Source organism: Oncorhynchus nerka, linkage group LG20, assembly GCF_034236695.1.
Source record: "Oncorhynchus nerka isolate Pitt River linkage group LG20, Oner_Uvic_2.0, whole genome shotgun sequence".
In the NCBI taxonomy this organism is placed as follows: domain Eukaryota; kingdom Metazoa; phylum Chordata; class Actinopteri; order Salmoniformes; family Salmonidae; genus Oncorhynchus; species Oncorhynchus nerka.
Genome location: NC_088415.1, coordinates 14,061,539 through 14,087,390, shown reverse-complemented (window position 1 = coordinate 14,087,390; position 25,852 = coordinate 14,061,539). Strand labels below are relative to the sequence as shown.

General features: G+C 40.0%; 1 protein-coding gene across 2 annotated transcripts; it reads left to right on the top strand.

The window, feature by feature from the left end:
- The first annotated feature begins 1,344 nt into the window (after positions 1-1,344).
- On the top strand, positions 1,345-25,016 carry elk1 (ETS transcription factor ELK1). 2 transcript variants are annotated; one of them, XM_065005254.1, is made up of 9 exons: positions 1,345-2,253; positions 13,591-13,799; positions 14,122-14,496; positions 14,652-14,795; positions 15,017-15,286; positions 15,366-15,501; positions 15,786-16,021; positions 16,292-16,393; positions 19,079-25,016. In XM_065005254.1, the coding sequence occupies exons 1-9, from the start codon at positions 2,229-2,231 to the stop codon at positions 19,175-19,177; spliced, it is 1,596 nt and encodes a 531-aa protein (XP_064861326.1). In that variant the 5' UTR covers positions 1,345-2,228; the 3' UTR covers positions 19,178-25,016. The 2 variants fall into 2 exon arrangements, with proteins under 2 accessions (XP_064861326.1, XP_064861325.1); XM_065005253.1 differs by having other exon boundaries at positions 1,346-2,253; positions 14,122-14,535.
- Positions 25,017-25,852: the final 836 nt, after the last annotated feature.

The window sequence follows — 25,852 nt, the reverse complement described above, 5'->3', positions numbered from 1 at the left end:
AACCTTATGTTGACAAACTATATTCCTACAACTCTTTCCAATAATATCTCAAATATATTCACATTTTTGGTATCCTGACCTCTTTTCAATGCTTGAAGTCATCATCAATAACACAATTAAAGATTGAAGAAAATTAAGCTTGCAAACGCGGATTAACATGCATGCCTGATCTTAGTATGGTATCTCGCATAAATGTCACCTCTTCAAAGCCACCAGCACTTTCATCTTCGAAAAGCATGGTGAAGTGCTGTTGTGAAGGGAACGTTCAGAGTACTCTATATTAGTTTCTCATGCTGAGAAACTGGATAATACTTCAAGTATCAGAGACATTGGTCTCTTGACTTATACGACAACAGAAACCAAATCCACAGGAACCATATTCACTTTTTCACTTAATTTATTTTTGTAATGATGTATTTTTAAACTTTCACTTATTAAATTATGACATTTGAAGCCATGTCACCATCGCTTTTTCAAAACAGTTCATTTAATTCGGGCCCTTTGGACAAGTTACCATGTACTCACATTAATACATATTTTTATTCCAATCATAAGGCTTTTGTGACCATAGAATTAGGGATACTCATTAATTGTATTATTTTTTAAATTAAAAAGTAATTTCATAGGATCTCTGTTTGACTGATGCCCCATCACACCAGAAATAGTTTCCATGGCAACTGGATGTTAAGACCTGACTCTCAAAATAGATATATATATTTTTTCTGGGTACATATTGCTTAAAAGGGACACATGCATGATTATGTGCCCGATACGGTGTTAGTTTGATGTGGAACAAGAAAGATTCATGCTGCTAAGATATTTAGCCCACTTTAAAAAAAAATACATTTTAAAGATTTACAATTGAAGAAAATGTGACCTAGGTTAAAAAGAAAGATGTAAGCTAATATAATGTAATAGTTAAACATTAAATAAATAATATTACTGGGCCTCTGAATCTTAAAATGATGGTCTTGTTGTAAAGAACATAATGTTTATATAAAGCTAAAAAATTCTACTACCAGTGCTTGACTTGGGCAGGAGCTCAATGGAGCGGAGTACCAGCACCTCAAATGTTCTACTGCTTGTGCTCCTGTTCCTCTTATAGAATATTAGCTCAAAAGTATTGTGGAGCTCCTGCACCTAAATATAAACAGTACCGGCACCTATATTTCAGTCTAAGTCAGGCACTGAATACTACCACAAATAGGCCTGTACTTTGTTATATGCCTGCCCATGCCTAATTGCATTCATCATGTTTTGTTATGCTATGTAAGAAAAAAAATAAAACAATATGGCGGGGGAAAGTATACCTGTGGGTTGTTCAAGATTACTACAGATTCAGATACTAAATGAATGCTGCTCCAAATATAATGGGTAAAAATGTAACTGCAAGGGGACACAGTTGAAATTCTCACTTTACCACCTTGTCTAAATCCTTGGTGAGCAAGAAACGTCATCGATTTTGTGACGTTTGAAGCCTTTCAGGCAGCAACCGATCAAGGAAAAAAAGCCAACAGGCAGCAATGAGTGATGGTGGAACACGAAAGTAGTCGAGGCATTTGTGGAAACAGGAAGCAACGAGGGAAAAGCAAAGGATTAAGTCAGGCCGTTCGGGCGTCAGAAAGACACACCTTGTTGAATGTTTTTATACCATGAACTATAATCGCAAACGCCTTTTACATTATGGAGGACTTTTGGCGCTCTCCACTGAACTCGGAAGCAAGTCTACATTGAGCGTTGAGTCGTTCGAATTGACGCACAAATGAGAGACGGTGGGGGTTTCATAAGGGGCAGCGACGCAATCTTGGCGATTATGTTAGCTTGCTAGCAACATGATCTGTTGTCATTTGTTTAAAAAAAAAAATAACATACGTAATTTTGAAAGTTTTGATTATCTAGCTAAAAGGAGCGAATCAATGTTTTGTGAATTTAATTCTCATATTTGCTATAATTAAATCAACATGACTTTCCCTCAAACAAACATTCCTACCCGTTAGCTTCTAGATAGCTAGCTCACCACTGTCAATAACCAGCTTCTGTAGCATGGAGGGAGAGATGCAAGTGTTACCATCGGATCACTGTTGCATAATAACAAATCGGTGTTGTATCTGTAAATCGCATCCATCTCTACCGTGTCGCAAATCGACTTTTGACACCTTCGTTCAGTGCGCTGACATAATGGACGTAATTTGATTGACGGATAAAATAAAAAGGAATTTCAAGACGAGATGGAGTCTAACCCCTTAATAAGTGGTAAGTGTTTACCCTGAATTTATGTAAATTGAATGTAGTCGGGGAAAACATTTCCGTGTTGGTCTCGACTGTCATGTATATTTGTTTATGTTCATCTTGTGCTAGCTAAAAATAGAAAGGTTTGGCCTTCAATTCATAATCGGACTAAGATTTTGCCAGTGACTAGATTGCTACTAGCCATGTGGATATTGAACTAGCCTCTGGCTAAATGTAATGTCGCAACAGGTGTTTTAAAGCATTTTATTATAGTCACAATAATTTGTAGGTTCAGCAATTGGTGATTTTGAAAGCAATTATTCAATCTTCATTAACTACTGTAACGTTAGGCTGTAACGTTAGTATAAAGATGATTTACTCACAAGAGATACAGTTTGCTCCCCATTCCAAGAACAAGAATGTTAAACCACACATTATGTAAGATTAGTTTACTATGAAGAGTAGACCATAATGTAAGCAAGAATTGGTGCATTATTCCAAGGTGCATTTCACGGTGTATTCTCGCATACAAGTTGCACTTGATTTCTATATAGCCTTGGCCTAACTGTTGTGAGTTGAAACGGTAGGCTAATTTGTATATAGGTCATTATGCGGTACTAAACTAATCATAAGTCATCTCCAAAAATGAAGGGGTGAACTTGATCAAGAAAATGTATGTGTATAGTACATGAAACATGCTCCCCCTCTTGCCTTACCTCACAGCCCAAAGGTCACCCATACTGTTTCTCTGTGGTGCACTTCACAGAATTATTGCCGCTGCCTCCTCCATCCCAGTTTATTGAAGGTCTGTACCTGCTAACAACCACAAAAGCAACATCACATAGCTTCCCAGGACTTCTCACACTCAAGGTCCTATTCCCATTAGATCTACCATCCAAACCAGTATCTTACTGGACTACACAATTATACCTCAGTACTAAGTGTTGTGATTTATTCCATTGTTTTTCAGTACATTCATTTACTACAATGGCATTACTCGTGTCATGCTTGTAGCGAAGCTAAAGCCTTGATAGATGGCTAATACCACTTTTCAAAATGGAGACACCCTTTGATGCATTGACCCCCTGAAGGATGGTCAAATGGGTGGCATGAAGCCCCCAAAAATCATAGTTAGCCTATAAAATATCGCCATTGGTAATTGTTCTTCTGTCAGTTTTGAATGAATGGAGATTCAGATTGATAGATTTTAGTCTTATCTCTATGTACAATGCTGCTGCTTTGTCTTGATGAGATCAATGCAGTTCATTCATTTAGGTGTATAAATCCTCTCAGACCTTTTTGTCTGTGAATAATAATTGTCTATTGAAGCTGAGGCTCACTCCATGCATAGGTTTACCTCTGAGACAATAATGTTTGTCAGTGAAAACAGATTTACAACAACTCTTTGTCAGTTCCGCTAATATTTATACGGCCATTTAATTTATGATGCATTGTACACTGTTTAGCTGAACATTACAAAATGTGCACATTACTCAATTCTTCTATCCCAGCACTCACCCAAAAACCTAGTGACATGTTCAGAGTGTGCCTTAAGGAAGCTGGGAAACAGTTACTTTGAAGCTAGGCCTATGTTCTTCCCTCCTTCACATGAGCTAAAGGACTTGTAACTTTGTTATTCAAAATCATGTTGACAGTAATGATGCATCCTTACACTTTAGTACTTGCCTAACTTGGCTACACTCACATATGTTCGTGTTAGACTTTGTTGTTTCCCTCCCCTAGTTACCATTAATGAAAGGCTTTTTTACCATGGTGATAGTTTCCAAGGTGTTTGATAGGAGTTATGTAATTGGGGGAAAAAATGGTAATAAGGTTCATTTGCATGCCCAACATGTCCTTCCTTAACTACTAATGCACTTCCTTTCTTTCTGTGGCCTGTTGTTCGCTAGTAGCTCTTCGTTTACTGTCTTTTATTCTGGAATTAGACCTGGCTACTATCTGTCAACTACTACACTACCCAGTGTATTGAAATACTACACTACTCAGTGTATTGAAATACTACACTACTCAGTGTATTGAAATACTACACTACCCAGTGTATTGAAATACTACACTACTCACTTTATTGAAATACTACACTACTCACTTTATTGAAATACTACACCATAGAGTCAGTGTATTGAAATACTACACTACCCAGTGTATTGAAACGCTACACTACTCAGTGTATTGAAATACTACACTACTCAGTGTATTGAAATACTACACTACTCAGTGTATTGAAATACTACACTACTCAGTGTATTGAAACGCTACACTACTCAGTGTATTGAAATACTACACTACTCAGTGTATTGAAATACTACACTACTCAGTGTATTGAAATACTACACTACTCAGTGTATTGAAATACTACACTACCCAGTGTATTGAAATACTACACTACCCAGTGTATTGAAACGCTACACTACTCAGTGTATTGAAACGCTACACTACTCAGTGTATTGAAATACTACACTACTCAGTGTATTGAAATACTACACTACTCAGTGTATTGAAATACTACACTACTCAGTGTATTGAAATACTACACTACCCAGTGTATTGAAATACTACACTACTCAGTGTATTGAAATACTACACTACTCAGTGTATTGAAATACTACACTACTCAGTGTATTGAAATACTACACTACCCAGTGTATTGAAATACTACACTACCCAGTGTATTGAAATACTACACTACTCACTTTATTGAAATACTACACTACTCACTTTATTGAAATACTACACCATAGAGTCAGTGTATTGAAATACTACACTACTACACTACCCACTTTATTGAAATACTACACTATAGAGTCAGTGTATTGAAATACTACACTACCCAGTGTATTGAAACACTACACTACCCAGTGTATTGAAATGCTACACTACTACACTACCCAGTGTATTGAAACACTACACTACACAGTGTATTGAAATGCTACACTACTACACTACCCAGTGTATTGAAATGCTACACTACCCAGTGTATTGAAATACTACACTACCCAGTGTATTGAAATACTACACTACCCAGTGTATTGAAACGCTACACTACCCAGTGTATTGAAACGCTACACTACCCAGTGTATTGAAATGCTACACTACTACACTACCCAGTGTATTGAAACACTACACTACCGAGTGTATTGAAATACTACACTACCCAGTGTATTGAAATACTACACTACCCAGTGTATTGAAACGCTACACTACTCAGTGTATTGAAATACTACACTACCGAGTGTATTGAAATACTACACTACCCAGTGTATTGAAACGCTACACTACTCAGTGTATTGAAATGCTACACTACCCAGTGTATTGAAACGCTACACTACCCAGTGTATTGAAATGCTACACTACTACACTACCCAGTGTATTGAAACACTACACTACCCAGTGTATTGAAACGCTACACTACCCAGTGTATTGAAACGCTACACTACCGAGTGTATTGAAACACTACACTACCCAGTGTATTGAAACACTACACTACCCAGTGTATTGAAACGCTACACTACCCAGTGTATTGAAACGCTACACTACCCAGTGTATTGAAACGCTACACTACCCAGTGTATTGAAACGCTACACTACCCAGTGTATTGAAACGCTACACTACCCAGTGTATTGAAACGCTACACTACCCAGTGTATTGAAACGCTACACTACCCAGTGTATTGAAACGCTACACTACCCAGTGTATTGAAATCCTACACTACTACACTACCCAGTGTATTGAAATACTACACTACCGAGTGTATTGAAACGCTACACTACCCAGTGTATTGAAATACTACAATACTACACTACCGAGTGTATTGAAACACTACACTACCGTGGGGATTGAAATGCTACACTATCCACTGTATTGACATACTACACTACCAACTGTATGGAAATACTACACTACCCACTGTATGGAAATACTACACTACCCACTGCATGGAAATACTACACTACCCACTGCATGGAAATACTACACTACCCAGTGTATGGAAATACAACACTACTCAGAAACAACTGTATTGAAATACTACACTACTCAGAAACAACTGTATTGAAATACTACACTACATTTACATTTACATTTAAGTCATTTAGCAGACGCTCTTATCCAGAGCGACTTACAAATTGGTGCTTTCACCTTATGACATCCAGTGGAACAGCCACTTTACAATAGTGCATCCATCTAAGTCTTTTAAGGGGGGTGAGAAGGATTACTTTATCCTATCCTAGGTATTCCTTAAAGAGGTGGGGTTTCAGGTGTCTCCGGAAGGTGGTGATTGACTCCGCTGTCCTGCCGTCGTGAGGGAGTTTGTTCCACCATTGGGGGGCCAGAGCAGCGAACAGTTTTGACTGGGCTGAGCGGGAACTGTACTTCCTCAGTGGTAGGGAGGCGAGCAGGCCAGAGGTGGATGAACGCAGTGCCCTTGTTTGGGTGTAGGGCCTGATCAGAGCCTGGAGGTACTGAGGTGCCGTTCCCCTCACAGCTCCGTAGGCAAGCACCATGGTCTTGTAGCGGATGCGAGCTTCAACTGGAAGCCAGTGGAGAGAGCGGAGGAGCGGGGTGACGTGAGAGAACTTGGGAAGGTTGAACACCAGTCTATTGAAATACTACACTACTCAGTGTATTGAAATACTACACTACCCAGTGTATTGAAATACTACACTACCCAGTGTATTGAAACGCTACACTACCCAGTGTATTGAAATACTACACTACCCAGTGTATTGAAATACTACACTACTCAGAAACAACTGTATGGAAATACTACACTACTCAGAAACAACTGTATTGAAATACTACACTACCCAGAAACAACTGTATGGAAATACTACACTACTCAGAAACAACTGTATTGAAATACTACACTACCCAGTGTATTGAAATACTACACTACCCAGTGTATTGAAATACTACACTACCCACTGTATGAAAATACTACACTACTCAGAAACAACTGTATGGAAATACTACACTACTCAGAAACAACTGTATTGAAATACTACACTACTCAGTGTATGGAAATACAACACTACCCACTTTATGGAAATACTACACTACCCAGAAACAACTGTATTGAAATACTACACTACTCAGAAACAACTGTATTGAAAAGAAACAACTGTATTGAAATACTACACTACCCAGAAACAACTGTATTGAAATACTACACTACTCAGACACAACTGTATTGAAATACTACACTACCCAGAAACAACTGTATTGAAATACTACACTACTCAGAAACAACTGTATGGAAATACTACACTACCCACTGTATGGAAATACTACACTACCCAGAAACAACTGTATTGAAATACTACACTACTCAGAAACAACTGTATTGAAATACTACACTACCCAGAAACAACTGTATTGAAATACTACACTACCCAGAAACAACTGTATTGAAATACTACACTACTACTCTCTTCACTGTAATGAAATGAGCAAGGCCAAATAAAGATGCTCTTTTATGTTAGAAGGGATTGAACTTAAAATGCTGAATGTTGTTAAACCCTAATAAGGGGAATGGGTAGGCAACATTAAACCCAATAATTAAAATAATCTGTTTTGTACACCATGATCACAGATAGGGTTGGAAACTTTCCGGGGGTATTTCTGGAATTCTTCCGGATATTTTCCATGGGAAGTTTAAGCCTGGGAATTTGGGGAATTTTGCTTTAGTTAGCTTATAACAGTGAACCTTTTTTGTGTGATACACGTAAGGCAATTCTAGGTCTTGTGGCATATTTTGGTTAAACTATCCCCAATTCAATGGAATTGCAACCCTCTGCATGCACAGTGCATTCTTCCATCACATGTACAGCTGATTATCAAGATCTTGTACACTAATGAGATGCTTTTGAGCCCATACTACTACACTGTCTGAGCCAAGGACTACATGCTTTCTGGTAAGTTTTGATTACAATACTGGTTGGAGTGAATATGTTTTATATGACATACATAATTAAAGTAAATAGTAGCCTAGAGCAAAGTTTGTTTAAGTAATTTCTAACTAATTTCTGCTAGTTAGTTTTTGCTACCATCTGGGTTTTAGCTTGCTTGAGCCTGCTAACTGAGGAGTGTTAATTCACCTGTTTCCACACGTTTCATTTTAAAACATTTATCTTGCAAAATGATTTGTTTAATTTAACTGCTCAACGTTTTATCTGTACATGGAATTGTATTTAACTTTTTTTTTTACTATTTATTTTTCTAATTTTTACAGGAAAATGCCACGGGCACTATCTGATGTGTGAAGACATTTCACTGCAGCTGATGTAGAAGGATTGGCAAATACTGTGTCAAATCATATGTAAAGAATGCAACAAAGGTGCAGAATCATCTGGCCATGTGCATAAAGTTCCCTCAGCACTCGCATCAAGCAACCTCTGACAAAAGTCCCTCTACTTCTATTCGAGGTGAAAATGATGAATCCGACACCTTATCGATGGCAACAGTTCATGGTCCTCCTTGAATCAGAAGTTTTTTTGACTCAATGGAGGAACGTAGTCAGAGATGCTGATGAATGTCTTGCTCAAGCTGTGTATGCAACTGGTTCACCTCTGATGCTCACAGCCAATGTGTATTGGAAGAGATTTCTGAATGTTCTTTGCCCAGCATACACCCCTCCAACCAGTATTCTACCAGAGCACATACACAAGGGACAACAGACACACCGGTCTCTACATTGCAGATGAGCTGAAGGCAGTCATCAATGACCTTGGACCACAGAAGGTATTTGCAATGGTGACAGACAATGCTGCGAACATGAAGGCTGCTTGGTCTAAGGTGGAGGAGTCCTGCCCTCACATCACACCCATTGGCTGTGCTGCTTATGCATTGAATCTGCTCCACGAGGACATCATGACACTGAAAACAATGGATACACTCTACAAGAGAGCCAAGGAAATGGTTAGGTATGTGAAGGGTCATCGAGTTGTAGCAGCAATCTACCTCACCAAGCAAAGTGAGAAGAATAAGAGCACCACATTGAAGCTGCCCAGCAACACCTGTTGGGGTGGTGTTGTCATCATGTTTGACAGTCTTCTGGAGGGGAAGGAGTCTCTCCAAGAAATGTCCATATCACAATCTGCCGATTTGGACAGCCCCATCAACAGGATCATCCTGGATGATGTATTTTGGGAGAGAGTGGTAAGCCAGCCTGAAACAACTGAAACCTGTAGCAGCAGCCATTGCACGGCTTGAGAGAGACAATGCCATCATGTCTGATGTTCAGACTCTGCTTGCAGAGAAGAAATCCGTACTGCCCTGCCCACTTCACTGTTGCTCCAAGCAGAGGAAACTGCAGTTCTGAAATACATTACAAAGCGTGATGACTTTGCCTGAAGCCCATACACGCCGCAGTGTACATATTGGACCCCAAGTATGCTGGCAAGAGCATCCTGTCTGGTGCAGAGATCAACAAGGCCTATGGTGTCATCACTACTGTTTCTCGCCACCGTGGCCTGGATGAGGGCAGTCTGGCGAAGTATGCTTCCAAGCAAGGGCTTTGGGATGGAGATGCCAACATACAGTGGGGCAAAAAAGTATTTAGTCAGCCACCAATTGTGCATGTTCTCCCACTTAAAAAGATGAGAGAGGCCTGTAATTTTCATCATAGGTACAATTCAACTATGACAGACAAAATGAGAGAGAAAAATCCAGAAAATCACATTATAGGATTTTTTAGGAATTTATTTGCAAATTATGGTGGAAAATAAGTATTTGGTCACCTACAAACAAGCAAGATTTCTGGCTCTCACAGACCTGTATCTTCTTCTTTAAGAGGCTCCTCTGTCCTCCACTCGTTACCTGTATTAACGGCACCTGTTTGAACTTGTTATCAGTATAAAAGACACCTGTCCACAACTCAAACAGTCACACTCCAAACTCCACTATGGCCAAGACCAAAGAGCTGTCAAAGGACACCAGAAACAAAATTGTAGACCTGCACCAGGCTGGGAAGACTGAATCTGCAATAGGTAATTAGCTTGGTTTGAAGAAATCAACTGTGGGAGCAATTATTAGGAAATGGAAGACATACAAGACCACTGATAATCTCCCTCGATCTGGGACTCCACGCAAGATCTCACCCCGTGGGGTCAAAATGATCACAAGAACGGTGAGCAAAAATCCCAGAACCACACGGCGGGACCTAGTGAATTACCTGCAGAGAGCTGGGACCAAAGTAACAAAGCCTACCATCAGTAACACACTACGCCGCCAGGAACTTAAATCCTGCAGTGCCAGACGTGTCCCCCTGCTTAAGCCAGTACATGTCCAGGCCCGTCTGAAGTTTGCTAGAGAGCATTTGATTGATCCACAAGAAGATTGGGAGAATGTCATATGGTCAGATGAAACCAAAATATAACTTTTTGGTAAAAACTCAACTCGTCGTGTTTGGAGGACAAAGAATGCTGAGTTGCATCCAAAGAACACCATACCTACTGTGAAGCATGGGGTTGGAAACATCATGCTTTGGGGCTGTTTTTCTGCAAAGGGACCAGGACGACTGATCTGTGTAAAGGAAAGAATGAACGGGGCCATGTATCGTGAGATTTTGAGTGAAAACCTCCTTCCATCAGCAAAGGCAGTGGAGTGGCCTAGCCAGTCTCCAGATCTCAACCCCATAGAACATCTTTGGAGGGAGTTGAAAGTCTGTGTTGCCCAGCAGCAGCCCCAAAACATCACTGATCTAATGGAGATCTGCATGGAGGAATGGGCCAAAATACCAGCAACAGTCCCATAGAAAATCTTTGGAGGGAGTTGAAAGTCCGTGTTGCCCAGCAGCAGCCCCAAAACATCACTGCTCTAGAGGAGATCTGCATGGAGGAATGGGCCAAAATACCAGCAACAGTGTGTGAAAACCTTGTGAAGACTTACAGAAAATGTTTGATCTCTGTCATTGTCAGCAAAGGGTATATAACAAAGTATTGAGATAAACTTTTGTTATTGACCAAATACTTATTTTCCACCATCATTTGCACATTAATTAATAAAAAATCCTACAATGTGATTTTCTGGATTTTTTTCTCTCATTTTGTCTGTCATAGTTGAAGTGTACCTATGATGAAAATTACAGGCCTCTCTCATGTTTTTAAGCGGGAGAACTTGCACAATTGGTGGCTGACTAAATACTTTTTTGCCCCACTGTATCTCATCAGCATACCTTGTGGAAGGGACTTTGTGGATCTTCCCCCTGTTGCCTCCATCATCCTTCAAATCCCACCAACATCAGCCGCCTCAGAGCGCAACTGGTCCTTGTTTGGGAACACACCAAAGCACGCAACAGGCTGACCAATACAAGGGGTGAAAAATTGGTGGCCATCCGGGCAAATTTGAGGCTTTTTGAGCCTGACAACGAGCCATCCTCAACAAAGTTGAAAAGTGACAGGGAAGATGAGGCCCCAGAGTCTGACGTTCAAGAGGTGGACATTGAGGAGGTCCAAGGAGAAGACATGGAAGCTTGAGAGGAAGACAATCAAAGTTTTAGTTTCTAGACTATCATTTTACAGATGTATGTTGAAAACCTTTTTGGGAGATGCGATGGATCATTGGGGATCATTCAATATTCCCTTTTTTTTGTTGTTCAGTTAAATCGTCCAATGTGAAGATTCAACTCATTTAATAAAGTTGAATTCATAACTAAATTGTTTTTTTTATTTCTATTGGAAGGATTTAAAAATTGCAATTATGTCGACTTATAAGGTAAAAGGTTTATGTTTCCGTCTCCATGTGATATGGTAAATATGTCCAATGTAAAAAATATCTACATTTTAAATGGTATTAATATTCATTTGCATATATTTTTGTTAATTCCCATATATTCCCGTTCATTCCCATGGAAGGTTTCCACCTGAATATTCCCCAAAATGTGCAACCCTAGTCACAGATCTGAAAAATAACAAATCAGTGTGACAAAATATTTTCCTTTTCTTGCAATGTTTCCCAAACACTGGCACAAATGAGTAGGCCCCAACCTAAATTCAGTAGCTAGCCATGGCACAAATGAGTAGGCCCCAACCTAAATTCAGTAGCTAGCCATGGCACAAATGAGTAGGCCCCAACCTAAATTCAGTAGCTAGCCATGGCACAAATGAGTAGGCTCCAACCTAAATTCAGTAGCTAGCCATGGCACAAATGAGTAGGCCCCAACCTAAATTCAGTAGCTAGCCATGGCACAAATGAGGTGGCCCCAACCTAAATTCAGTAGCTAGCCATGGCACAAATGAGTAGGCCCCAACCTAAATGCAGTAGCTAGCCATGGCACAAATGAGGTGGCCCCAACCTAAATTCAGTAGCTAGCCATGGCACGAATGAGTAGGCCCCAACCTAAATTCAGTAGCTAGCCATGGCACAAATGAGGTGGCCCCAACCTAAATTCAGTAGCTAGCCATGGCACAAATGAGTAGGCCCCAACCTAAATTCAGTAGCTAGCCATGGCACAAATTAGTAGGCCCCAACCTAAATTCAGTAGCTAGCCATGGCACAAATGAGTAGGCCCCAACCTAAATTCAGTAGCTAGCCATGGCACAAATGAGTAGGCCCCAACCTAAATTCAGTAGCTAGCCATGGCACAAATGAGTAGGCCCCAACCTAAATTCAGTAGCTAGCCATGGCACAAATGAGGTGGCCCCAACCTAAATTCAGTAGGTAGCCATGGCACGAATGAGTAGGCCCCAACCTAAATTCAGTAGCTAGCCATGGCACGAATGAGTAGGCCCCAACCTAAATTCAGTAGCTAGCCATGGCACAAATGAGGTGGCCCCAACCTAAATTCAGTAGCTAGCCATGGCACAAATGAGTAGGCCCCAACCTAAATTCAGTAGCTAGCCATGGCACAAATTAGTAGGCCCCAACCTAAATTCAGTAGCTAGCCATGGCACAAATGAGTAGGCCCCAACCTAAATTCAGTAGCTAGCCATGGCACAAATGAGTAGGCCCCAACCTAAATTCAGTAGCTAGCCATGGCACAAATGAGTAGGCCCCAACCTAAATTCAGTAGCTAGCCATGGCACAAATGAGGTGGCCCCAACCTAAATTCAGTAGCTAGCCATGGCACAAATGAGGTGGCCCCAACCTAAATTCAGTAGGTAGCCATGGCACGAATGAGTAGACCCCAACCTAAATTCAGTAGCTAGCCATGGCACAAATGAGGAGGCCCCAACCTAAATTCAGTAGCTAGCCATGGCACAAATGAGGTGGCCCTAATCTTAACTCAGTAGCTAGACTAGCTGCTGTATCTAAATGAGGCTGTGAGAGCTCATTCAGATGTTGTCTGTTATGGATTGTTGCTGCAAGGCAGTCTCACTCATGTTTCTGATTTGTTCCCCCCTGCAGCCATGGACCCGTCCATCACGTTGTGGCAGTTCCTGCTGCATCTCCTCGAGGACGACAGCCATAGGCATCTCATCTCCTGGACCTCTGGGGACGGGGAGTTCAAGCTGCTGGACGCAGAGGAGGTGGCACGCCTCTGGGGGCTCCGCAAGAACAAGACCAACATGAACTACGATAAACTAAGCAGGGCGCTGCGATACTACTATGATAAGGTATCCTTGCTGCTTATTGTTTGGTATGAGACTTTTTAAAGTATTTATGAGATGTTTGATGCACTGAGTGAAGCTATAACATTAATCATATTTGTTGATTTTCTGTCCACAAACAATGAGCTCAGCATTGTGTTCAGGTGTAAATTCACAACTCAAAGCACAAAAGGCTGTTCCAGATCATTTATGTGTAGCAGTATACTGGTAGCAGCCCAGTAGGTGTAAGCCTACTTCTTTCAACTAGATATTTTGTTGAGGTAATTGTTTTTGTTTTTTCAGTATGGTTTATTGCAATTGTCTGTTAATTCAGTGTAATCCTTTATAGAATATCATCAAGAAGGTGAGTGGGCAGAAGTTTGTCTACAAGTTTGTAGCCCACCCTGACCCTTCGTCAGTGGACTGTGTCAGAGGCGGTGAGGATTCTCAGCAACAGGAGAATCTTGATGCAGCGGGCCAGACCAAGTCCCCAGGAGGGGGGTCTTCTAACTGCCCCTCCAAGAACCTGCAGATGCAGCGGTCCTCTCCAGTCTCTGTCCAGCGCAGCTCTCGCAACGACTACATGAAGTCAGGGCTCTACTCCACCTTCACCATCCAGTCTCTCCAAGCCCCCTGCAGGACCTCTCCACAGCCTATAAAGACTGAGCTGCTGAATCAGGACTCTTCCCCCAGACCCCACAGCGCTGATCGGACACTGCGGGAGGTGAGGGCCCATGACGAGGACCTCTCCATTTTAACCATGGTCATTACTACTAAATATCCTTTTTTTTCCGTTATTGGTGTTGATGAAATGTCAAATGTGTGATTGAAGTGACTATTGAACGGTTCAGACTACTACAAGTGTTACCTGTCTGTCAGGTGTGTCTGGATGGCCAGAGCTCCTCCATGCAGGGCTGTGGCAGCGTAGAGAGTAGCCTGCAGGTCACACTGACTCATCCCTCGCCCTGTGTCACGCCTGCCCTCAGCCCCCAGACCTTGTCAGTGTCAACCACAGGCAGCTCGGTAAGACACTCACAAGTCACAAAATGTCCTCCTTTTGTCAAAGATTCTGTTGATCCATATGTTAACATTTGTGCTTAAAACTATTTTATACAAAGTGCACCCAAATGCCCTGTTTGAACCATAGTACCCTGTTGACTCAAATGTTGCTCACGGATTCTGATTCTGGATGCTATGGTGTGCAAATCTAATGTTTCTCTTTAAATGCTGTTTTGAACGTCCAGAAGTCTCAGCCACAGAAGACCCAGAACCTATGCGACCCTCCTCAGATCTATCTGACCAGTGTGTCGGACCCTGGCTCCCTCACTCCTCTGACCCTGACCCCTGTTGCTGCACCTGGGGCCCCGGGGGAGTGTGTGGTGAACCAGCCTCAGGGCCACCCTGTCTTTGTGGTCATCAAGCCCTCACATTTGGTGCATTCCAAAGAGCAAAACCTCACGTCTGAAGAGGAACTGGTGAAGATCATGACCTTGGGGGAGAAACATGTTGTAGAGGTGAATGAGAAGAGAACACACGAGCAAATTACATGTTCCATTGTTCCATGGTTTTATTTGGACCTTTCTCCTCTTCTAGGTTCCTGAATCTGCATCAGGACCAAGGGAACCTGAAACCCCCCTCTCCATTGATGTCCTCCCTCCCTGCGTGGAACCAGTGGGCCAGCCTGTTGGGGAAGGGGAGGAACAAGGCAAAGATGAGGCCCATTTACCAGGCAAGTCATACATACCTCACACAATATGATGTCCACATATTTGTAGCTATACTGTATACTTTAGATGTGTGGTATTATACAACAGATGGGTCTAATCTGCAGTGCTGATTGGTTAAAACCGCATTCCAGCCGGTGTCTATTCCAGAAGTTGCACCCGTGCCAATATATCTTCCTAACACTGGCTTCTCACTTAAACATGACACTGTTCTCATTACTGGGTTTTTATTCCTGTAAAGACAGGTATGCCTACTGTTCCCTCATTCTTGGTCCTTCCTCCCCCTCAGAAAATTCCATGACTCCAGCAGTTGCTCTTCAAGCGGCTACTCATCCAGCCTGGTCGCCCCAGGAAGTACAACCCCCGAAAGCCAAGAAGCCCAAAGTCCTAGAACTGCCCTCTTCCTCAACCCTCCTACCCCCTGGTCTGTCACTGGATCAGGTCAATGCTGCCGTCAACAGCCTTCTGGCCCCTGGAAGTGCCACCAACACTCTGACTCCTACAGTGTTCACCTCCCATTCTCTGGTAAGTGACATCTCTGGCCTGGTCAGTGCCACATAAAAATCAATTAAACTGTCACACTTCCTGGGGCCTCATTTAACAAATGTCGGTGTATTAGTGTGTTTTCAACTTTCCAAACGCCTTTCTACCCTCACCAAATTATTATTATACATGATTTATCAAGACAATAATGTATTTAGTTTGATATGATATGAATGCATTGATTAAAATAGTTTCTGTATTAAACTGGCTAATAATCATACATTTTCTATATTTTTGTGCTCTGTCCCTTAGACTCCGGTATTACTGACACCAAGTCCTCTCCCCTCCACCATCCACTTCTGGAGCACACTCAGTCCCATTGCTCCCCGGAGCCCGGCCAAGCTCTCCTTTCAGGTATGTCCTTCTGTCCTGTCCCTGCTGCTGCCTGGCAGAGGGCAGGCCATCTGGCCATCCTGATCTCATCTACATCACTAACAGAAGTATAGAGAGATGGGTTGGATTATAAATATTTTTAGATTTACCTAATGCCATATAATGTTGGTCACAATTTACTAGTGCTGAGCGATATGTCGTTCATTTTCAGTTTCAACTAATTGACACGTCTGTTAAATTATTTGAATTCCATTTTGTTTTTTGTTTTTTCTTCTGTGAGCTCGATGTGCATTTTCTGTAGAGATAAATCAGATCTAGCCTGAACTGTGCGATGTAGTAGGGAGTTTTAGTTTCCAAAAGGCCTATATTCTACATAGTTTAGCGCAGAAAACATGCTAATTAACTACAATGACCATAATCCATTGCGCGCCCGCATACTTGTCCGGTCTGTGTGGAGCAGACAGGGAGACTGACTGAGAGAAGAGAGCTTGTGTTCGAGAGGGATAGAAAACAGTGCTTCGCGAGCCTGAAAATACATGATCTAAGTCCAGGGCCTCCGATCTTTTCTAGCACAAGCTACTTTTTTTATTTTTTTATATATTTTTTTATATAGCTTTCAAATAGATACATTATTCTCCTCTCCTCTACCCTGCAACATTTCCCAATGTCCTTGGTGTGCAAGACATGTTTTCTGTCAATATACCTGGTAAAATAATGGTTAATAAACAGGATTTGCCATGACAGGCCCCAATAAAATTGTCTTTTGTACAGTATTTTCTTGAATTCTGTTTTCTCTGTAAAAAAAAATCCTGGACTTATTTTGTATTTTTTTAAATGTTTTTCACTCTCAATATTACAATTAGCGGAATTCCCCTTTAATTGCGCATCTAGCAAGAGAGGAATGTGTCAGTCTAGCGATGTTTCTGCTGTTAGGCCTGCTGCTGCAGCACACGTCATGGCACAGTTTGTAAAACAATGGCCACCCAATTGATACAGATCATCATGATATAGTTCTGTCAGCTAGGCCTAATTATTTGCAGTGAACATTTAATTGAGAAGGTTTTTGGGAAATTCTTTGTCTACCCACATGGCGATTATCATTAGCATCAATCAATGGCTAGACAGACATAGACAAATGTGCTGGAAATGTATTGGCAGCGGTTGTTACTTTTGCAGTGGCTAACCAGGGGTGAGATAATGTAATTGTGGCTTTGATTGGATAGTAGCCGGGAGATTTATGTTTTTGACAGTTTGTGATGGAACAAATGAAGAAATGCATGTACTTTCAGAATTGATTGGCGAGCCACTCATAGGGGAGCCACTCAGATCCCGAGCTACCAGTAGCTCACCTATATCTGTTGGAGACCCCTGATCTAAACTGTTGATAGTTGGTATTCAGCAGTCATAAAAGTATACCTTATTTACTTTGAAGAACTATTCAAATTGTGATTTTTTTGTCAGACAGAATAGGCTGCAGCTCTATAGATATGAGATGATGACTCGGAATTAAATAAAAAAGTTGTAAAATAAAACAAATATTTTATTAAAGTAATGTGAATAAATGATGGTTAATAAGTGAATAGCAGGTAATGGGCAGTCACTATCATCATGGTACTTGTATTAATTGTTTTATTCTGTGGTGTTACAGCATTCAATATAATTCATAGTGCATTTAAAGCTGCAATATGACATTTTTGGGGCGAGCTGACCAAATTCCCATAGAAATGTGAGTTATAGATCAGTCATTCTCATTGAAAGCAAGTCTAAGAAGCGGTAGATCTGTGCATTATTTCAATGCTTCCCGTTCTTGAGTTTTGTTTTTGCGCCTTTTACCTTCGGTTTTGTACACCAGCTGGAAATACAATATTTTGGGTTATGGAAAAGATATTTCACAGCGGTTTAGAGTTATGTACACTTAGGTACAATGATTATCTACAAGAGCTTGTTTTGTCACAAACTGAAATTAAGCAAACTATTAACATTTTAGCAACCAGGAAATGGTGGAGCAATTTCTGCATAGTGCACCTTTAATGTCTAAAGAAAATTGTCGAAATCGAAAACTGACCACAAATCACTAATTGCTCAGCAACTACTTGCGTATGTACAGCACCGGTCTAAAGTTTGGACACACCTACTCATTCAAGAGTTTTTCTTTACTTTTACTATTTTCTACATTGTAGCATAATAGTGATGACATCAAAACTGTAAAATAACACATATGGAATCATGTAGTAGCCAAATAAAGTGTTAAACAAATCAAAATCAAATTAGATTTGAGATTTGAGATTCTTCAAAGTAGCCACCCTTTGCCTTGATGACAGCTTTGCACACTCTTTTGATTTAACACTTATTTTGGTTACTACATGATTCCATGTGTTATTTCATAGTTTTAAGGTCTTCACTATTATTCTACAATGTAGAAAATAGTAAAAACAAAGAAAAACCCTTGAATGAGTAGGTGTGTCCACATTTTTGACTGGTACTGTACTGTATGTAGGTTTAGGTACATTATGATTACTGCGTTAATAGAAAATACTTTAACCTCCCTCTACTGGTTAACAATCATACTACAACATCTTACACCGTCCCAGTGCTGGACCACGACTTCTCATTTATTACATAGTTGAGCCTTTTAACACATAACAAATGGGCAACAGGATGTAACTACTCTAGATGTTACTAATCAGCTGTACTTTATTGTTTTAGTTCCCCTCCAATGGAAGCAATCATATCCATATCCCTGCCTTGAGTGTGGACGGCCTGTCTACTCCTGTAGTGCTGTCGCCAGGCCCACAGAAACCATGAGGAGAGTCCTGGAGTCCTTCCACAGTCCTGTGGACATTGATTTCCCAGGTCAGCCTATGGGACAGAAGGTACACTCCATGACCAAATCAAGTACTCCAAGCCAGAGTGCACTCATGAGTGGAGATCTGGTGTCCGGAGTGCTGTTGAATGAATGATTTTTTTAGCAGTTGGAATCTGCATTCAAAGAACCTCATGACGGGCTAGCCCAGAGGTTCTGGATCAAGGCCAAGAGGTGGTGTTGGCAACTTTGAAATTTAGAGGGGCTACTTTTTTTTCCTTTTTTTGTTGCCAGATAAGGAATTTTTGGTGCGTCTCTCTTTCTTTGTCGATTCATATTTTTGGCTCAAATTTAAATTGATATTATATATATATATTTAAATATATTTTCCTGTTTTATAATTTCCCCCATGACAGGGCACTTGACTTTATAGATTCAACTTTGTCCATGAAAGCATTATGGTAGTGCTTGCCCATTGCTTTACATGTAATTGGTTTCTTATTCTCTAGTACTTTTCAAATGACCAGTTACATGAAGAAGAGATGAGTACCTGTAGTGGTACCATACCGAGTGTTTTACTTTGAGATGAACTTGGAAGGCATGTTGATGCTTGATGCTGTTTTTATTTTTATTTTAAAGAAGCCAAGTCATGTGAACATTTTATAATCATGGTGAAGAAATGGCGCTTACCATTGATAATCTCATGGCTGGATTGGAACTTTTATTCTGGAAAAGTCTATCTTTTTTTTATTTTTAACATGAAAACCAGAGAACTAGTGGATGTGTTTTAACGATTCAGATGAATACATTCAAATGTACTGTTTATTTTGATGGAGAATCAGGTGTGATCACGTTCTATTGTTATGTGAATTTGATAGTCGGTCATGTTCACTGTCCATTCCAGGTTTTCTTTTAGGTTTAATTACTAGTTAATTATTTTGATGCCAAGATGGAACATTGGTTCTGGAGTATCATGTGAAACTTCACCAAAGACCAGCTGCATTGATTAAATCCTATGTAATTTTAGAGATGCAGTGGTAGCCTTGATTCATGCAAGGGCTATAACACCTTATAATGCTACCAAAATCACACACAGAATACCCAGTTTATTTTCAAAATGGATTTAGAAAAGACTAGGTTTGCTAGCATAATTGTATATAATCATTATGCGACATGGTTAAAGACCAAGTATAACTTACAATAGATCAGGTTATCATTGAAAATAAAATGGTTAAGCTTTTGATCAGCTTGGATTTAATTTAGTTTTTACTGAAAATAACTTGGTTGATTTATAGAGATATTTGTCCTTCTGGCCATTTTTACATTAGCAAACAATTGGAAATGTTGACACAATTCATTTTAATTTATTCAGACAATGCTTATAGCAAAAAGCTTAAAAAGCTTTGTTGGTTGATTAGCAATTGGTGTCCAACAATTATTTTTGTACATTAAAAGAGTACATATGTTACTCTTAAAGAGTGCATTTTATAATGTTCTGACTCATGACATTGTTAGCTCAGCTTGCTCCTAGTTAAAGGAGATGCATTAGTATCCTTAACAACAGTCCAGCTTCACACCAAATAGCCTTTCCAAATATACTTACTGTACCATCTAATGAAGTAGTGTTAGCCTTCTAGAGTCAGTGGACTACAGTAACTTGGTATTGGCAGGGCTCTTTTGGTCTGTTACTGTACTGGAATCTATAATGTATATCTGAATTCATTAATAATATCTGAATTCATTTAATCATCTTTTGTAGTTTGAGAGCTTGTAATTATTGTCTAATCGGGGGCTTATTCAGGACAAATGAGGCTTTTTTTTTTAATGTATTTTTTAGTGTTATGTCTACGGACAATATCTGAAATTGTATTTAATGAGGTGATTCAATCAAAACACACCTAGTTGCATTTGGTATTTCATTTGTAATGTTAGATTGGGATATTTTAAATCATAATTGTAATGTGTATCTAAAAATAATATTTAAAAAAAAATAGGAGTGCCTCAAGAATAAGGAATTGAACCCAACTGTTAACCAGTTAGTGTTTTGGTTGAACCCTCTCCCCAGAATGTAATGTGTGTCTCTTCAATCACTGCTCTGTGACTGTTTGTTTCTCTGTGAGCCTGTCTAACCTCTGGTTTTAGTTACAGGTGCCCAGCAGATCCGAGGAAATAGGCTTCATTCGATTACTAAGCAACCTTTAGAAATGTCACATCTGCCCACTCAAAAGCACTTAAAAATAATCCTAGTGGATGTTTGGCTATTCTAAGTACCTGCTTCACTCTCTTACCCTACTTCTAGTCAAGTAAAGACTGTTGGCCAGTGATTTCATGCATAGCACTTTACCTTGAACTTAACATCACAATGTCAAAACCCTCTTTGAGGGACTGACTTTTTTCTACTTCATTCCTAGTCACAATTGGCAAAACAATTAGCTAGTATTGGAACGGTGTGTGCCACTCTCGTCAAATCAGTTACCCTTCACTGTTTGGCATTCATACACGTGATCAGTCATTCAAACACGTGATCAGTCATTCATACACGTGATCAGTCATTCAAACACGTGATCAGTCATTCAAACACGTGATCAGTCATTCATACACGTGATCAGTCATTCATACACGTGATCAGTCATTCATACACGTGATCAGTCATTCAAACACGTGATCAGTCATTCATACACGTGATCAGTCATTCATACACGTGATCAGTCATTCATACACGTGATCAGTCACTCATACACGTGATCAGTCACTCATACACGTGATCAGTCATTCATACACGTGATCAGTCATTCATACACGTGATCAGTCACTCATACACGTGATCAGTCATTCATACACGTGATCAGTCATTCATACACGTGATCAGTCATTCATACACGTGATCAGTCACTAACGCCGATGTCATGGTGGTACACTTACCACAAGAATATGCCTTGTTATTATTCATCATGACATGGGTCTAAAAGTCATTTCTAACGCTGATCACACTATTGCAACTGAACGGTTAGAAACAACAGTTCTAAATATACATGCAATCTATTCTATGACAATGCGCTTAGCAATGCCTTGTTGGCTAGACTGTCTTTTTGTGCAGAGTGTATTTAACAACAAAATTGTAAACATCATGGAAACAAGAAGATTATAAATGCCTCTGTATATTTTAACATCCTTACGCCCCAGTCTGTAGCTTTATGCATCTCAGGCTGTGTTCTGTTCATGATATTGCTGTCTTTTAACAGTCGTGTGCTAATATTATTCGATTGTATTACCTGGGACTTAAAATGTACTTGCCCCTTCTAATTCAAAAACTATAGTTTTGATAGTTTGTGTGTAATATTATGTGTCCGTGGTGTAACTCCAGTACCTTGTTGATACTTCTGCCTGTGTATTGCTACAGTACTGGTGATACATCCTGCTCTAGCCTAGCATGTTTGTGTTGTGTAGGCAATTGAATGAAATGTGTTTACTATTGACCAGTCACTTTTATGACATGAATGTTGATGGATTGCTCAAATACCTGGCCTATTTCTCAGTTTGACAGCTGGGGGATTTCCCCAGACCCGTGGGCTGACGGTTTAAATCAGATGGAGCAACAGTGATGGGATAGTGATGTCATAGGTTAGTGAGGGATAAATGGCAGCATTTTACAGAAGAGAGAGACTGCTACTGTTTGCTCAGTGTTGGGGCAAAAGCCTTTTGATTAAAAAAAAGTTGTCCGTTTTGGTCACAAATGAAAACTATTCTTGGAAATACAAGCCTAAATGATATACCTAAGAATACAGTATGTTTGTCTGCATATGAATAATTGTCTATACAGAAATGTATTGCTTTTGTAAATGTGTTATTGCAGTTTTATCACGTAGATACAGCGCTCTGCTACGTCTTCTATGATAAGAGGATCTGACTGTTGTGTGCTAGAGTTTATTCTACTGCATATATGGACATAAGCCTTGTAATGTGCTGTAAATATGTTCTTACGGCATCCATGTTTAAGCTCTTTTCAGATATGGATAACATGAAAATACTCACTTGATCCTTTCTTCATCCCAATTTTCAGATGGCACATGACCCACTGGGCACAGACGTCAGTTCAAAGTCTAGTTTCGATTTACATTTGGTTGATTTGTCAACTAATGTGAATTCAACAACAACAAAAAATCACCATGTCATTGGATGTTGGTTAAAAGTTGGTTAAAATAAAAATTAAATGCCCTTTGACCTTTTGCAAATCCAATCAGTTTTTCACGTTGTTTCGACGTCCTCACAATGACGTGGAAACAATGTTGATTCAACCAGTTTTTGCCCAGTGAGGAGGAGGTTGTTCATCATGTGCTTGTCTTTAACATACTGGCCCTCTTTGTCCCAGTTCCATAGTCTACATATTTTAGCATTTTGCTGTCTCAACTCTCCTGAAAACTGTTCAGAAATCAGTTATTAATGCGAAGCAAGTTTAGCTGAACTAATAAACTATGATATCCATCAAATGTAAAATGGATATAAACGCACCAGGCCATTCTGAACCCTCTTCAGACTGTTAATAATATACAGCATGTATGAATTTGATCATTCTTTTTTGACTACCATGCAAATGAATTAGCCAAAGCCTTAAAGTTAAGTTTTCAGACAAATGGAGATGAGGAACATTTGGGTGTTAGGTATCCATTTATGCAAGTGAGGGATTTTTTGAAACGGGTGAGATGGATATTGTGAAGAAAAGCCATTTATTGGAACATATTTTCACCTACCAGAAGTGGGGGAAATTATGAGCATCTTGAGTTGCTTAGAAGTTCGATAAACTTCAGTATTTGAGTTCACCACTTCTTTCACCAGCAAAAGATGTATTGATTGTCTTTTTTCAAAGGAGGGATATTTTACTCTGCTCATGAGCGCTATTGTCTGAATGCCACACAGACAGACCCACATTGTCTATCATCTCATTGTAACTTAAATGCTACATACAGTACATTTGTGTTTTTAGGCTGTACGAAAAATGCAGTTGTGTTTTCAAACGTTCTGTGGCTCTCAACTCTGACCAGAGATTTGAGCTGCATTTTGTTGTCTCTTTTTGAACGTTTCTGAAACATTATGGGATCTACAACCTTGACATGTACTATTGTGTGATAGCTTTGTCATTGTGTACAGTTTTTTATTCAAGAATGTTTAGGGAAACCTAAAATACTGTATATATGTTTGTGAAAATTGTGGTATCTCTTGCTGAAATAAGTACCCATGTCTTTGAGGTATTGGCTCTTGTTTGTTTCTGTCGCGTTTGGTTTCCGATGCGTGTAGCCTTTTCCCTTCCCCATGGGAGTGATTGTCTCTGGGGGTTTATTTACAGGAGGGGAGGGTTTGCTTTTATTTTTTTGGAAATATCCAAATATATTATATTTACTGGAAGAAAGAGAGACAAACTATTTTTTATCTACACACTTCAATTTGTTTGTGTAAATGTTATAGATATTATTCTTGTTTTCTAAAAACAGCTCTAGAACTAATATTAGGAGTTAATAAAATCCTATTTTGTTCTGTACAAGGTTTTGTTCTTCCTTTCTTTGAAATCACATTGATGCTGTTTGTTTCTCTGAAGTGTATTGCAGTTTGAAGTACACCTCAAAAGGTTGATCTTAAATGATGCACAATGCTGAAAGGTGTGTGGAGTGACAGTCAAACTAGTATGCTAACACTGGAACTACACTCAACCAAACAGCATATGATCATTTTCAGCACCATGTATGTTTCTTCTGTCTGAAATGACAGAAACCAATAATGCCCCAGTTGGGGGATATTCTTGACACCAAAACTTTACAACAAATGAATAAACATCTCTGAATATCAAAATGCAGCCTCTTAATTTAGAAATCCAACCACAATCATCCTTCCTGTTTTTGGTTGTGATAGCATCAGATGCAACCTGTGAGGGATTTAATACACAGTACTATATCCCTCAAAATATTCCAAAAGCACTTCCTGAAGGAACTTCCGTCGCTGGTGTCATCATCCCTCTGGGGAGAGCGGGTCCTCCAGGGTACCAGGTTAGGTATTAATTAAAGAGGAATGCAAGCAGAGGCACAGCAGGACTTTCACACAATGTACTGATTAACCAAACCTCAGAACACTCCCAGAAAATGTTCTTTGATAACACTTGGCTGGAAGTTGAGAGGGAATGATGGACGACTATCTGATCTATATAGAGGTGGGCGGTGGAGAGTCTTTATTACAGAGGTGTTGATTAGGCAAAGAAAATGAGGCAGACTCCCTAGCCGTCTGCGGGCAGGTTGGGAGACGACTGATGCAGATGGTGAGATAGCTGATCCTTGTCATGGATCACAGAGCTGCCAAATGTTTCATTTCACCAAACTGATGGCCTTGTCTGGGCTCTGCTGCTGTTCAATGTTTATTGCTACACACCCTCTGACCTCTTGGTAATGACACTTTGGCTTGTCATCAACACTCATTAACTCTTAATTACTCTACTGATCAAAGAGAGAAAAGTCACCTTTATTCGATGAGGTGGCTTTTCAAAACGTATCCTAACCAAGATGACTATCAAACTAAATGACTATTGACATGTGAGGTGCAACCTATTAAAGGCATTATTTTTATCAAAGTGCATAAGAAGTGTGTGAGATGTGAGGGAAGACAAGCTGATGGTTGGCGCTCGGCCAAGACTAAAA

What these genes read in the sequence shown, in the direction of transcription:
- elk1 (XM_065005253.1), top strand. Translation starts at nt 2,229, where the DNA reads ATGGAGTCTAACCCCTTAATAAGTG. An exon ending in TGTCAACCACAGGCAGCTCG is followed by an intron (nt 14,796 to 15,016) that starts GTAAGACACTCA and finishes TTGAACGTCCAG; the next exon opens with AAGTCTCAGCCACAGAAGAC. An exon ending in AGATGAGGCCCATTTACCAG is followed by an intron (nt 15,502 to 15,785) that starts GCAAGTCATACA and finishes CCTCCCCCTCAG; the next exon opens with AAAATTCCATGACTCCAGCA.